A 13,597-nucleotide genomic window follows, 5' to 3' on the forward strand; every position below is an offset into this window, starting at 1 on the left:
CTGCAGAGCTATTAAACAAAGAAGGTAACCACACATTGCCCCAGTTCCCTGTGGCTTCCTTAAGCTGCTTAAATCAGAGTCTCTTCTGGCTGTGTTTCCTCTGGATACTTTGCAGATGTCTGTTCAATGTTGACCCCAGGTAGTCAGTCCCACCTAGCCTGGCCCCACAGCCTGTGCTTAGGTCGCCCCTCTGGGATCTCCCACCACACACCTAAAACAGCATTGTTCTGCCTCTCCACTCCCATCCAGTGGGTGTCATATATCAAAGAAGCCTGGGCTGATCTACGGAGGACCATCTCCCTCTTTGCACCAGTGCCCTGCCACATCTTTAGGTTGCCTTTGCAGCTTAACAGTTTCTTTTCCTTGCAGCATCAATTCCTGTCTGAGGTGCTCCAGTGGAGAGCGCAAGCAACGCCCGAGCACATGCTTTTCCTCCTGCTCAATGCAAAGGTAGGGATGGGGGTTGGTAACGTATGAATAATGCATTTAGCAAACTTTTATGTGCCTTGTACTCCCTGTAGAATAGGGGCACAGCTGATACGTGTTTCTTCCACGTTTTGGGGTATGTGTTCAAGCTTAAGGGTTGTGTGCATTGTCAGCTGAGGTCAATGCATTTGCTGGGCTCAGACGGTTAGTCACATAATGGAAGAGGATGGGTTCATGATAAGTTTAAATCATGATAATCGGAGATAGAAACCAGGAGGTTTCCATGCATCCTCGGAGTGTGGAATAGTCATCATTTGCCCAGTCATGGGGCTGTGTTAATAAAAGCATCATCCCCCTAAGACTCTTTGCACATTGCAGTTTAAGTGAATTGAGAAAGTGATCAAGTGGTCCTCCAGAGACCAGCCTGTATTTGTTCAGATATGTTTCCAAAGCACTCTCTTCAAGCACCATGCATTTGTTTAGAGGATGTTTCTTTCTGTCTCTTCCAGGGGGCCCCTGTCTGTACAGCCACCTGCCTGCAGCTGCACAAGCGAGCTGAGCGAATCGCATCGATTCTGTATGAAAAGGGACACCTCAATGCCGGTGATAACGTGGTGCTGCTCTATCCTCCTGGTAAGCAATGCCTGGGGTTGTTGGTGGGGAGTTTCACAGAATTCAGTACATCCTGTTACCCCTTAAAACGGCAAAGCTTTGCTGTGCCCTGGAATGTAAGGAGTGCATTATGATGTGCAAAACTGAGGTGTCTGGTATAGCAAATTCAAATTTGGGGAAGATCATGTGAATTGTAACAGGAACTCTTCTTCAAGTGATGAGAAGAGTGCAACAAATGTAACTTGACCTGTAGAAAACACAACCTGAAGAAAGAGAGGATGCACATGCTTTTGTAAACAGAAAATCTGTAATAAAAAAATATTTTTAAATTAAAAAAAAGAGAAAGATGAGAAGAATGATCGAGGGGATCTTTTTGTTTGCACTTCAACTCAGGTCAAATAATGTTCTGTTTTCATTTCTCAACAAGTTTAGGCCCAGGAGATGATGTTTTATACACTAGGGAAGTTCAGTGGTAGTTTGGACAATGGGCATTTTAATGATTCTCAATCCTCTGTTTCATTTTCCCACTTGCACCCCTTTCTGGCTTCTGAATGTCCACACACCCCAATCAGCAAAGTTTTCCAGGGTTTCTGGGTTGCTTAGCTCCGATAGGCAGAATCTTGTAGTGAGAATCCAAGCCTTTCCCCCCCATTGTGGCTTAATACTGCTTTTCACTGTGACAAATAATCATATTGGTGATCCCAGTCTAGATCTGCTACATTTTGTTCTCCCTTGCTTTGCCAGATTATTTTGTGTAGTGATTCACTCAACAAGTTTTTACTGCATTCCTAGTGTCAATTAGGAATGGGTCTTCATGGCAACTTCTTTTCCTCCTCTTAAAATTTCTCTCTTGCCTTATCCTGTCTGCTGCCACCAGTTCGCCTGCGTGGCTTGCATTTCCAGCTTAAGCTGTGGGTGAGGAGTGTTTTGCCCTCCAGAGCGGTGACTCTTTTTCAAGGGCGCTTCCAGCCAAAGGAATGCGCATGGCAGAGAGTTCACTCTTTATCGTCAAAGATAACACAGCTACTCCCAAAGTCCACGCTCTATGGAGCAGTTGCAGCAAGTGGGATTCACTCCCCTTGCACCAGTTTATGTACCTTCCCAAAATGGGCTGCACTCATGTAGCGAGAGACTACACCTGCATGGAAACCTCCTCTGCTCTTCCTGCTTGAATTCTATCCTGGTTCTCAGAGACAGTAGTGTAGGAGAGGGTGGGGAAGCACCTGGTCCTTCACTTGCCTTGCCTGCCTCTTCCTCCTCAACTCTGAAGCTTCCCCTTGCCTCTGATTCTTGCCTCCTGGCTGGTATAGGCACCTACAAACCACTGCCTGCATTCTCCTGAGTCAGACTCCAACACCACTTCCCCTGCTTCGTGTTTGTCAGCATCCTGCCAGTCCCTGCCGGTCTTTAAGGTGTTTGCAGCAGAAAAAGATGGCCATCAGGTGGAGGATGTTGAGCTACTTCTCTGCTATATCTTCCTGTGTTCTTGCAGGCATCGAGCTCATTGCAGCATTTTATGGCTGCTTGTATGCTGGTTGCATCCCTGTGACTGTCCGGCCTCCACACGCTCAGAATCTCACTGCCACTTTGCCCACCGTGCGGATGATTGTAGATGTGAGTAGCAAAAAGCTTGAAAGCCGTTTACATCCAAATCAGCTGTTGGCCTTTTATCTCAGAGTAATAAAGTAGCTGTTTCTTGAACGTTAGCTGGTAGAGAGTTTTGTTAAACCCGTGGGAAATTATTTTCTATGTTTGTTGTGCTGTTACCAGTGAAATGCGGTGGGAATACCTTGTTTCTGCCTGATAATTCACAAAACATTAAATGAGTGGGGACAGTTTGCATCTTGCCAGCTAGTTGCCCTTTTATGTTCCAGGTCATATTGTGCATTCACCTTGCTCTTGTCCTTCAGACTTAAGCTAAACAAGAACATCATTGCATTCTAATGTATTCTGTTGCACTAGAATGTGGTATTCTGTTTCATGCTAGTACAATAGTACTTCTGTGGTTGCCGAATCTTGTAAAATACAAAGTAGCACAAGGGCTGGGTGCTTCTCAGGGTAAAGTCGAAGCTGGACAAGAAAAACATGAAACATTTAAGTCCATGAAACTTAAGATACTGGACATGAAACTCAAAATGTGACCTGTAGGCTGGTGAGTTCCAGATTCAAACCTCAGTTCAGCCACAGACTCACTGGGTAGTGTTAGGCAAACCTCTGTCTCTCAGCATTGCCCCCCCCCCAAATCACCTTTAATAGGGCGCTAATAATAATGAGATGCTGTGCAGGCTTCCGCTAAGGAATACTGGGATAATGGCCTCATTCACACAACACACTAAGCCAAATATTAGCTTAGTGAGACTGCCCTGCTCCTCTGCAGTCCTTTCCGCTGCTGTGCCATGCTCAGCTCAGCCTGTTGTCCCAATTGGGACTCGTGGTTACAGCTCTTGGTTAGTGAGGAGAGAGCTTAAGCACATGTCCTGGTTTGGACAATATGCCAAGCCAAAAGTTGGCTTAGTTTGGTGTGGCACGGCAGCTAAAAGTGCCAGGGAGGAGCACAGCAGCTGTAAGCTCCTCTCCAGAGCCTGCATGCTAACACAGTCTCACTTAAGTAACGCTTGGCTTGCCCTGGCCTGGTTTGCATGACACACTGTGTAAAGCACTTTGAACACTCAAAGAAACAGTATATCAATATGTGGTGGTTTCAGATACAACCAAGTTCCTTAGTTTGCAAGCTCTAAATCTCAGGTCACTAATCAGGTTTGCTAATTCTTTGTTTGCTTACTAACAGCAGTCACTTGTTCAATGTGTTTTAGGTTAGCAAAGCTGCCTGTATCCTCACAAGTCAGACCTTGATGAGGCTGCTGAGATCCAGAGAGGCGGCATCTGCTGTTGATGTGAAAACCTGGCCAACCATCATTGATACAGGTAAGAGAGCTACTGGTCTGTCTAGCTGTTCTAGTTACTTGCTAGCCATATTCATAGAGGAGAGGGATTTCTCACCAATACCACAATTGTTGAGCATTCACAGAGAACAGAAGCCATTTAAAGTTTCCAGTTGCTTACTGCCACCTTCAAAATACAAGTCCAAATCTGATTTCACGCCTTAGCTAGGTTCTCAAATGATAGAAAATCATTTGTCGGCTGCTTGTAGCCCATATTCCTTGTGAAGTACTGCATGACAGTCTGTTTACTTAAAACGGGTAGGCTGATTGATGGAATCAGATTAACTTCAGAGTAATCAGATACTTCTGCACCACCCTGGTGATGTGTATGTGTGTGTCCTCACAGGTCATCTTAAAAGTTGAGCCGATTGGCTTCTTATATGATGTGGGTGTTCTCCTTTCCTTTTCTTAGGCAGACTGTTTTCAGAAAATATGTAAACAGGTCCCGGTTGTAATTTATTTGGAAAACAAAGAGACTACCTTGTAAGTGTGTTGCCAAAGGTAGTTCCATTGCGTTCCAGCATCTCCTGCTTGCTTTATTCCCCAAAGAAGCTCATTTTTAAAGACCACATACAAAATTAATCACTTTCATTTTTTTATCCGCTCCAGATGATTTGCCCAGGAAGCGGCTACCTCAGGTCTATAAACCTCCAACTCCAGAAATGTTGGCATACCTGGATTTCAGTGTTTCCACAACAGGGATGCTTACAGGAGTGAAGGTACAGTAGTGTCTCACTAGTCAGTTTTGTGTTTGGGCTCCTGTTCTATAGCCTGAGCCCTAGATGTACCTTAGGGGCTTTCACATCTTTTGCTGCAAGATTATGAATACATTGGACTGGCATGTTCCTTAGCACCATACCTCAGTCAATAATTTGAGCGATGTTCCTGATGTTCCAATGGTTTAAATGAAACTAGAAAGAGCTTAGACCACGCAGGAGTTTGTGGCATGCATGCACAGATTAGGTCTCCTTTTGTGCCAGGCTTGCCAGCGGTTTACCACTGCCTGATCCCTGGCTCAGCAGGGACAAAACCAAACCACATTGCAGCATTGGAGAACTGAGCAGTGTTGATGTTAGAGTGGCCCTGTCTGATGCCATGGACTATTTCTGTGACACACTGGGCAGTGAGATGGTCACCATTAGCCTTTGCTAAGCATTTGACATCCTGTGCTGTGGGAGAGCCAGCAGCATCTCAGTAGTCTGAGAATTAGGAGAGCATATTAAAGACTTTGATTTCTTGCTCGCCCACTGCCTGCCTGTGCAAGGCTGGGCAAAAGTCCTTTGACTTCCTGAGCTCCATCGCCCGCCCCCCCCCCCCGGGTGCACTTGTTTATACCGTGAGGACAGTAATCCCTTCCTGCCTTTCTTAACAAGAGACTTTGAGGGTGTCTATGATGGAAGCAAGGAGCTCTTGATGCTGCTGTGAAGAAAGCAGCACAAATCTGTGCTAAGGAATGATTCTGGGCTTGCTTTCCTGATTTAGTGAAATAGTTAAACTAATGCTTTAAATAATCAGCATCACTTAACCTCATGTTGTGGTTTCTCATGGGCGTACATGTAAGGTTGTATTTATCAGGTTCTTGCTATTGTGCCACTTGGATTCAATAACCTCTCTCTCTCTCCCTTTTTCCAGATGTCCCATGCAGCAGTCAGCGCCCAATGCAGAGCCATAAAACTCCAGTGTGAACTATACTCCTCACGTCAGATTGCCATCTGTTTAGATCCCTATTGTGGGCTTGGCTTTGCACTTTGGTGCCTTTGCAGGTAGGAACCAGGATGCAGTTAGAAGAACGGATAGACTTGTAGGGGGTAGGTCCTTGGCTGGTGTAAACAGGAACACTGGTCTTTGCCTGTTCAAAGGGTCTGATTGGAACATCTGGGGATTTCTCTGAAGTGTATCCACTTCACATGAGTCAGGGGTACGAGTGCACTGCCTCCTAAACAGCAAGCAAATTTCATCCACTACTAGATGTCTTAACATTTTTCTTTGGGCTATTAAGATTGACAGAGGCTTTTCCTTACATCGAAACTGTACAGAGTCAAAATCTCTCCCCCCCCCTTATATCTTTTGTGTTGACACTTTCCCCTTGGGGATTATATGTCTGCAAGGAGATGATGTTCTTAGTTTATCTAGTACAAATAATTTTAATGTAGCCTTCCGGATACACACAAAAAATTTCATTTTAGTTGTTCACGAGCTATTCTAAGCCTGAGACCTACATTTGGTGACTCACTTACCCCAAACATTCATGATCCATGAACCTGCAATGCCCTGTCCCCTGCAGCAGTGCAAACAGCTGAGCCCCAGAAACCCCTAGGTAATACTGAGATCAGATACAACATGGCCAAGGGCCTGTGTGGAGCTATGTAGCAAGGTAAAAAAATTATATAAATATATCTTATAAATAAATGCTGTATAAGAGCCACTGATGCTTCTATGGTTAATGGTCTGAACAATCACAGCAACTCCCAGCTAAGAATGATCTGTCTCAGCAGCTGCTGTATGCCAATAAGCCTGGAATTTGCTTGGATTGAGATACCAGTGGGGGCTGTGGGGGGGGTGGTTTGCATGTGAGCACCGAAGTCGCCACCAGGAGAACAGGTTAGGCAGTGCCAAGTGAATGGACTCCATCCACTTCCAAAAACTGATATATATTCTCTTGTCTGTGATCTTCCTTGGCAGTGTGTATTCTGGTCACCAGTCCATCTTAATTCCTCCTATGGAGCTGGAATCCAACCTTTTTCTGTGGCTCTCCACTGTAAGCCAATATAAAATACGGGACACTTTCTGTTCCTACTCGGTCATGGACATGTGTACAAAGGGGCTTGGGAATCAGGTTGATGTTTTAAAGGTAAGAAGCTGGAGCCCGTTACAGTAGGTATTGGTGGGAATTTGTTTCCATTTTAAAAAATACATTCTGGTTTTCAGACTGTCACAATTGAAAATTTTGATCTCTCTTCCTTTTGTAAGGAGCTTTTTTTTTTCTTACGGTTTCTCTGGCTATCTGGTGTAGCCATCTTTGAAATTCAGTTTAGAAACATCGAGCACAATCAAATGAGAAATTATTCTGCATAAGCACCATTGAAATGAATGGAGAAACTGCACAAGAGCTCTGCTATTCATTTGTGTTCCCGGTGTACTGCCAGTTTAGTTTAAATCTGCGGAAAAGTGCAGTTGATAAGTATTTTAAATAAATAGAGTACAGTATCTAACTCAGAAAAGATAGTGGCATGGGAATGTTAAACACAGCATCTCAGAAGGCAGAAGCACTGCTCTTGAATCTGAGAGTAAAATGGAACCGCATGGTAGATTATGCATCTAAAAGTAACAGATGCTGCTAGTTCAGTCATCTGGTGCAAGATTATTACCTGCTATAGCCAGTTGGTTCATTAAACAAAACTAGTAAGATTTCTGCTGCAGTGGGATCAGAAAAACTCAGCAGCCAATGATTTGCTTCTTAGCATTACTTGGTGTGTTCTGTAAAAATGAGGCCAGTATTCAGGCTTGACCTGCACTCTTTGGTGTCAACTGGATTTTTGTCAATGGTGAGTTGGGAACGGTGAGTCATTGGGCCCCATTGTTAGAACTTTTTTCTTTTTGCTATGTTAGTGTGACCAGATGGATATCTTGCCATTTGCACAAAATGCATATTGTTTTAATGATTACCCAGCAACCCTGATGGTACAAACTGATCTGACTCTTTGAATACAGTTCATATCTTTTGATCCTTCGAGGTGTTTTCTCTTCTGCCATAAAATGCCGAGTGTGCCCTGGACTCCCATATCTGCCTAAAAACTACAGGTTATATGGGAAGGGCAACACTAGTACATTTTGTCCCTACATTTCTAAAGGAGTAGATTGGGAGTATTAAACAGATGTAGCTGTGCCAGTGATTTCCTAGTGATCAGGAGACAGTGATAGCATAACAGAGAACCTAATTATGCATTGCAGGCTACAAAACTGGGGTGCTAAATGGAGGGCTGGCTAACATTGTCCTTGTTTTGCCTTTTAGAAGCTAACTAGTTTCATTGTGTGTATTGGCAGGCAAGAGGCATTAACCTGTCTGGTGTCCGGACCTGTGTGGTTGTGGCAGAAGAGCGTCCACGTGTTGCCCTTACTCAGTCCTTCTCCAAGCTCTTCAAGGACATTGGCCTCTCACCTCGTGCAGTCAGCACCACTTTTGGGTCAAGAGTCAATGTTGCTATCTGTTTACAGGTAACATTGAAGCCTTGTTGGTTTCCTTATTGGGTTTCATGGGGCCCTGCACAGTCGATGTATTCCCAACCTGCAAATGCAGCCTTAGAAGCTTTTGAAGGATGCTTTGTTCTGATTTACACCGCTACTTTCATTGACCTCTCGACACCTTATAGTGTTTTATTATCTAAGAGCTGTTTTTCCTGCTGTGAGCATGAACAGTTACATCACTGCTGAACAATTCAAGAGATCACATTTGCTCCAAGGAGCTTCAGAAAGGTTTTTATCAGTTAATAATAATAATAATAATAATAATAATAATAATAATAATAATAATACAGTCGTATCTTGGTTCTCAAATGCCTTGTGACTCGAACATTTTGGCTCCTGAACGCCGCAAGCCTGGAAGTAAGTGTTCCAGTTTGTGAGCGTTTTTTGGAAGCTGGACATCCTACGCCAGGCACCCCCAAACTCAGCCCTCCAGCTGTTTTGGCACTACAACTCCCATAATCCCTAGCTAACAGGACCAGTGGTCAGGGATGATGGGAATTGTAGTCCCCAAACAGCTGGAGGGCCGAGTTTGGGGATGCCTGTCCTACGCGGTTTCTGCAGCTTCTGATTGAGTACAGGAAGCTCCTGCAGCCAATCGGAAGCCGCACCTTTTTGAACGTTTTTGAACGTTTTCGGAAGTTGAGCAGACTTCCAGAATGGATTCTATTTGGGAACCATGGTATGACTGTAATAATAATTTTATTATTTATACCCTGCCCATCTGGCTGGGTTTCCCCAGCCACTCTCGGCGGCTTACAATACATAAATATTGGTGGGTGACCAGTAACAGATGAAAATCCTTGTGATCTTTTCTTACATGCCAATATGTGTCACACACAGACACACACACACATATTTATACAAGAGAAAGGGCTGCTCTCTGTTGTTTGTCTGTCCTGTGGACTGAGAAAAATGGGGATTGTGATGTTAGTCAGAAGTGGTGGAAAGTCTTCCATATATTCCTATGTTTCCAGCAGAAACTATTCCTTGCTCAATACATGCACTCTGAGCCTTAGGCATTTGTTCATCCACAGAAGAGCTTCTAATTATTACTTGTCTCATTAGGAGTAGGAATACACTTAAAAATAACCTCTGTTAATGTTTTAGGGAACCTCAGGGCCTGATCCTACCACGGTGTACGTGGATCTGAAATCCTTAAGACATGACAGGTACTACTACTATACTACTACTATATTTATTTATTTATCTATTTATGTATTTGTTTATGTTGTTATTCTGTAACCAAGATTGATGATGCAGGGGCACAGAGATTTCTCAGATTTATTGAAACGCCACTGAATTTGAACAAGCTGGTGTTTACCTTCTATAAGGTGATGGTAAGCAGTTTGGAGAGAGTGCAAGGCCTCTGTAAAGGAGAGGAAGGGCGAGAAGCTGCATAGAAGAAACCACACACACACACACACACACACACACACAGTTGTTCTCATTCTTTGCCTAAAGTCAATTATTCACCAGTGTCTCTACCAACTTCATAGTATTAAGCATCCCATATCTGAATAACTTCACCCTCCCCCCCCAAAAAAACACCAGTTACAGTATTACAAAAATCAAACAGTGAATCTCCTCTGCCAGTTTTTTTATTTACCTACTTCCCTGGTTGGTCTTGATGACCAGGAATTCCACACAGGCAGGTGCATGGAATTCCCTCCAGGTGAGTGTGTGGGCTGGCAAAAGAGGAACAGAGCAGCCTGTCCCTCCTTTAGCCAGTTTGCTTGGCTTTCATGTTGGCTTTGAGGGAAAGGAAGCCCCTTCCCCTGTGAACAGCAAAGAAGCTGAGCGAACTGGCAAAGGAGAAACAGTGCTCAGTTTTTCTTTTGCAAACTCCAGTGTGTTTCCACTTTCCCTTCCTTGCTGTATAGTGGAAACACACCAGAGCAGGCATGAACAGGTGGAGGTGATCCATGACACAGGAGGCAGACTATGCTTCACGTCCTCTCTGCCATCAGGCTGTATTTCTAGTCTAGCCTGCACTGTTTTTTACTTGCCTGCTTTTTATTCATAAGAGTTAAATGTTTTGCAGGCTAGCAGCTTTTGTGGGACTTGTTAACCAGGCTGCCGTTTGCATTTGCCCTAATCTGCAGTGTTCCGGTTAAAAATAGTCCTGTTAATGCTGTTTTACCAGCCTTTCCCTCCCTCGTTTGCTCCATAGGCGTCAGAAGCTATTGTTCAGAAGTGGCTGCTCTTTAGGTCTTGGGCGCTGGACTGTGATTGATTGATTCGTTCACACACACACATACACACACTCTGATGACATGGCTTGAATCTGAACTGGAAGGAAAGCTCTGGGCAGCATTCAGCTACAAACCCTGTCATCAGAAGTTCTGTGCAAGAGCTTCTGCTTACATGACAGAGGTCCCCCAGCTCTTCTGCCCTCCATGCAACCCCCAGAAAAGTACACAGGGCAAGGGAAGGATTGTTCTGTCTGGGAAGCTGATATGCATTTGTAATAACATAATGTTGAACTCCACTTTATGCTTGGCTACATTAAAAAGTTGTCCAGAATACTGGAAGGTAGGGTTGCCACCTTTCTTCTGACAATATACAGGACAGGACGGCGTGGGGTGGGGTGGGGCGGTGGAGGGGAGGACCCCCCGCCATCTGGTGCTGAAGTGACTTCAAAGCAATCCATTACAATCTATTGCATCCTAACAAGATCGCCTCTCTGGAATTTGTCATACACAAGCATGCACACCCACCCACCCATGAATTTGCAAATTTGACTGTCCAGACAGACAAACTGTACATACAGGAGAAACTGTATAATACAGGACCTAGCAGTTTACATTGAAATATGGGACAATCCTGTATTATACAGGACAGGTGGCAACCTTACTGGAAGGGTACTTTTATCATTTACTTACCGCTCTAAACTATAAACACTTGCTTTAAAAAAAAAATTCCTTCTTTTTCTCCAGAGTGCGGTTGGTTGAAAGAGGTGCTCCACAGAGCCTGCTGCTCTCAGAGTCAGGCAAGGTAATGTCACATCTGTTTGTGAGTTGTCTTGGCATGCAACCAGACAGCTCTGGGTCCTTGAGAAATGTTTTTTTGCATGCCTGTAGAATAAGGGGACAATGGAACAAATTCAGGCTTTACTGGTAATTGCATGTGATAGAGAACTGCTAAACAAGCTCCTCTCTGTGTTATCAAAAAGGTTGTTTCACAGATTTTGTATATTTGGGACCGAAAGTTCTCCTTTTGGGGCCACTTGACACATTACATTTATTGTAGCTTATATGGAAGATTTTTTAAATATATGAATTAGACCGGCTGAAGTAATGTTTCTGAATTAGATTTAGAATAGGGCTCCTCCCTGTGTGTTTTTCACCTGAGTAGACAGCTGGTGTCAGGTGGGCAACAATAGTTATCCTAATGAAATATACCTCTTCTTTGCTATAAAATGCCCTATTCTAATGGCTTACATTATATTTGTGGACATCAGAGCTGCATCATACCCTGAAAAGTTGAAGACAGATTTGTAAAACCTGAGTCACTAATACATACAGAAGTCAATTTTCAACCCCACTTTCCATCTCTCTTAGATACTGCCCGGGGTCAAAGTGATAATTGTTAATCCTGAGACCAAAGGACCAGTTGGGGATTCTCACCTTGGAGAGGTATTTTCTGCCTTTGTTTTATGTATGTATTTGATCCAGTTCAGTCTTGAACAGCTCCTTTTTGTTTCACAAGGATGTTCAGTTGATCATGTCACATTTTTGCAAGCTGAAAATTTGCATAGCAGTGTTAAAGGCATGTGTTTTGTTCAGCTGGCTGAGTTTTTACGTAGGCATCTTTTGAATCTCAAATCAAAGTAAATACGTTTTAGAAAATTGCATCCATTCTGAATGAAACTGCGTTCCAAAGAACACCTATCCATGTTGGCAAGCTTGAATTTAAAGGGTTTCACAGGTCAAATATGCATTTGTATTTCAGCTCTTTCCTTTCACTTCAGCCTGTTTTATTACAAGACATGTCTTTGTTTGATCTCCTTTAAGTATCAAGTTATATGTTTCTCAACTTTGCAGATCTGGGTGAATAGCCCCCACACTGCCAGTGGTTACTACACAATCTATGATAATGAAACCCTCCAAGCAGATCATTTCAACACCCGCCTAAGCTTTGGTGACGCTGCCCAAACACTCTGGGCACGAACAGGGTACCTTGGATTTGTACGCCGAACTGAGCTCACAGCAGCCAGTGGAGGTAGGACAAAAAGTCCTTTTCCCCTCGGGAGAAGGTTCCTAAACTTTGGATTGCAGTGTGCAGATAACTTCCGGGGCGAGGGGCGCATTTTGCAGCTAGCTTATCCCTGAATTTGTGTGTGTGTTTTTCAGAACATGTGTCTGTTTTTCTTGCAAGAGCATGCCCAATAGCATGGAATAATGTGATCTAAAAGGAAAATATTCTGCAGCTTCTTTCTTAGCTATTGGTATTCAGGGGGGAATTATTATAGCAGGGGTTGGGGTTGGGGGAAGGAAAACACTTTTCAGCTCAAGGGCCACTTTCTGGGCATTGCGTGTGATTGGTGGGGGAGGCCAGAGACCCAAAGGGGGTGGAGCAATGGATGTGACTCGTACCTTTTTGTACAGCAGGCTACAGCTGTGCAGAAGTCAGTGGTTTCTGCATACACATACCCTTCTACATCCAAGCAAGCCAAGAGGCATTATGACAGTTTAAGGACCCGTTCCAGCTAGACAGAAAAACACAAGGAGGGTACAGAGAAGCGCAGGGGGTGGGCTGGAGTCCAGAAGCCAGATAGAGAGGCCTTGAGGGTCCCTACCACCATAGGTGTAGCCAGGATTATTGTAAGGGGGGAAGGACTTTTGTTGGTGCAGAACCAATGTGATTGGTCAGTTAAGTATTTCTTACAACAGAGGGTGAATCTTTTATTGCTTAATTTCTTACAACAGAGGGTGAATCTTTTATTGCTTATTTTTAACAGAACTGCCTCATTTCTTTCATTTATAATTTTTGGGGGGGAGGAGAGGTGAAGTGTTTTAATTATTATTTCACTTTATAATGTACACATTGTCTCATATGTAATTATTGAAGCATTTTTGCTATCCTCACAATCACTTACTACGGTAACTCCGTTTTAAAGTATTTTGTACATATAATATTTATTCTTTCCTCCCCAGAACGCCATGATGCACTGTATATCGTAGGGGCATTGGATGAAACTCTTGAACTACGGGGCTTGCGCTATCATCCAATTGACATAGAGACCTCAGTTTCTCGGACACACAGGAGCATTGCTGAATGGTAAGGCACTCTGAAGCTTGTGTCCTGTCCTGTCCCCCCCCCCCAACACAACATTGAAATGAAAATGCATTACAGTCATACCTCATGTTACG

At 43.8% G+C, this 13,597-nt stretch overlaps 1 protein-coding gene and 1 long non-coding RNA gene across 5 annotated transcripts in view; one reads left to right on the forward strand and one right to left on the reverse strand.

Annotated features, from left to right (window-relative positions):
- DIP2B (DIP2 acetate--CoA ligase B (putative)) overlaps positions 1-13,597 on the forward strand; it is a 173,102-nt gene that overhangs the window by 154,083 nt on the left and 5,422 nt on the right. For all 4 annotated transcript variants that reach the window (XM_035103797.3, XM_035103799.3, XM_088661351.1 and 1 more), the window contains 13 exons: positions 370-450; positions 936-1,059; positions 2,531-2,652; positions 3,852-3,963; positions 4,590-4,699; positions 5,613-5,743; positions 6,663-6,831; positions 8,025-8,195; positions 9,333-9,394; positions 11,162-11,219; positions 11,786-11,860; positions 12,269-12,446; positions 13,382-13,505. In XM_035103797.3, the coding sequence (XP_034959688.2) occupies positions 370-450; positions 936-1,059; positions 2,531-2,652; positions 3,852-3,963; positions 4,590-4,699; positions 5,613-5,743; positions 6,663-6,831; positions 8,025-8,195; positions 9,333-9,394; positions 11,162-11,219; positions 11,786-11,860; positions 12,269-12,446; positions 13,382-13,505 (1,517 nt within the window). The remainder of the gene's footprint in view (positions 1-369; positions 451-935; positions 1,060-2,530; positions 2,653-3,851; positions 3,964-4,589; positions 4,700-5,612; positions 5,744-6,662; positions 6,832-8,024; positions 8,196-9,332; positions 9,395-11,161; positions 11,220-11,785; positions 11,861-12,268; positions 12,447-13,381; positions 13,506-13,597) is intronic.
- On the reverse strand, positions 9,418-11,243 carry LOC148686739 (uncharacterized). The gene is made up of 2 exons (XR_015947954.1): positions 11,108-11,243; positions 9,418-9,591 (listed from the first exon to the last, which is right to left on the reverse strand). It is a non-coding gene; the product is annotated as an uncharacterized LOC148686739 (long non-coding RNA).

This window comes from Zootoca vivipara, chromosome 2 (assembly GCF_965207765.1).
Source record: "Zootoca vivipara chromosome 2, rZooViv2.hap1.1, whole genome shotgun sequence".
NCBI classification, from domain to species: Eukaryota; Metazoa; Chordata; class Lepidosauria; order Squamata; family Lacertidae; genus Zootoca; species Zootoca vivipara.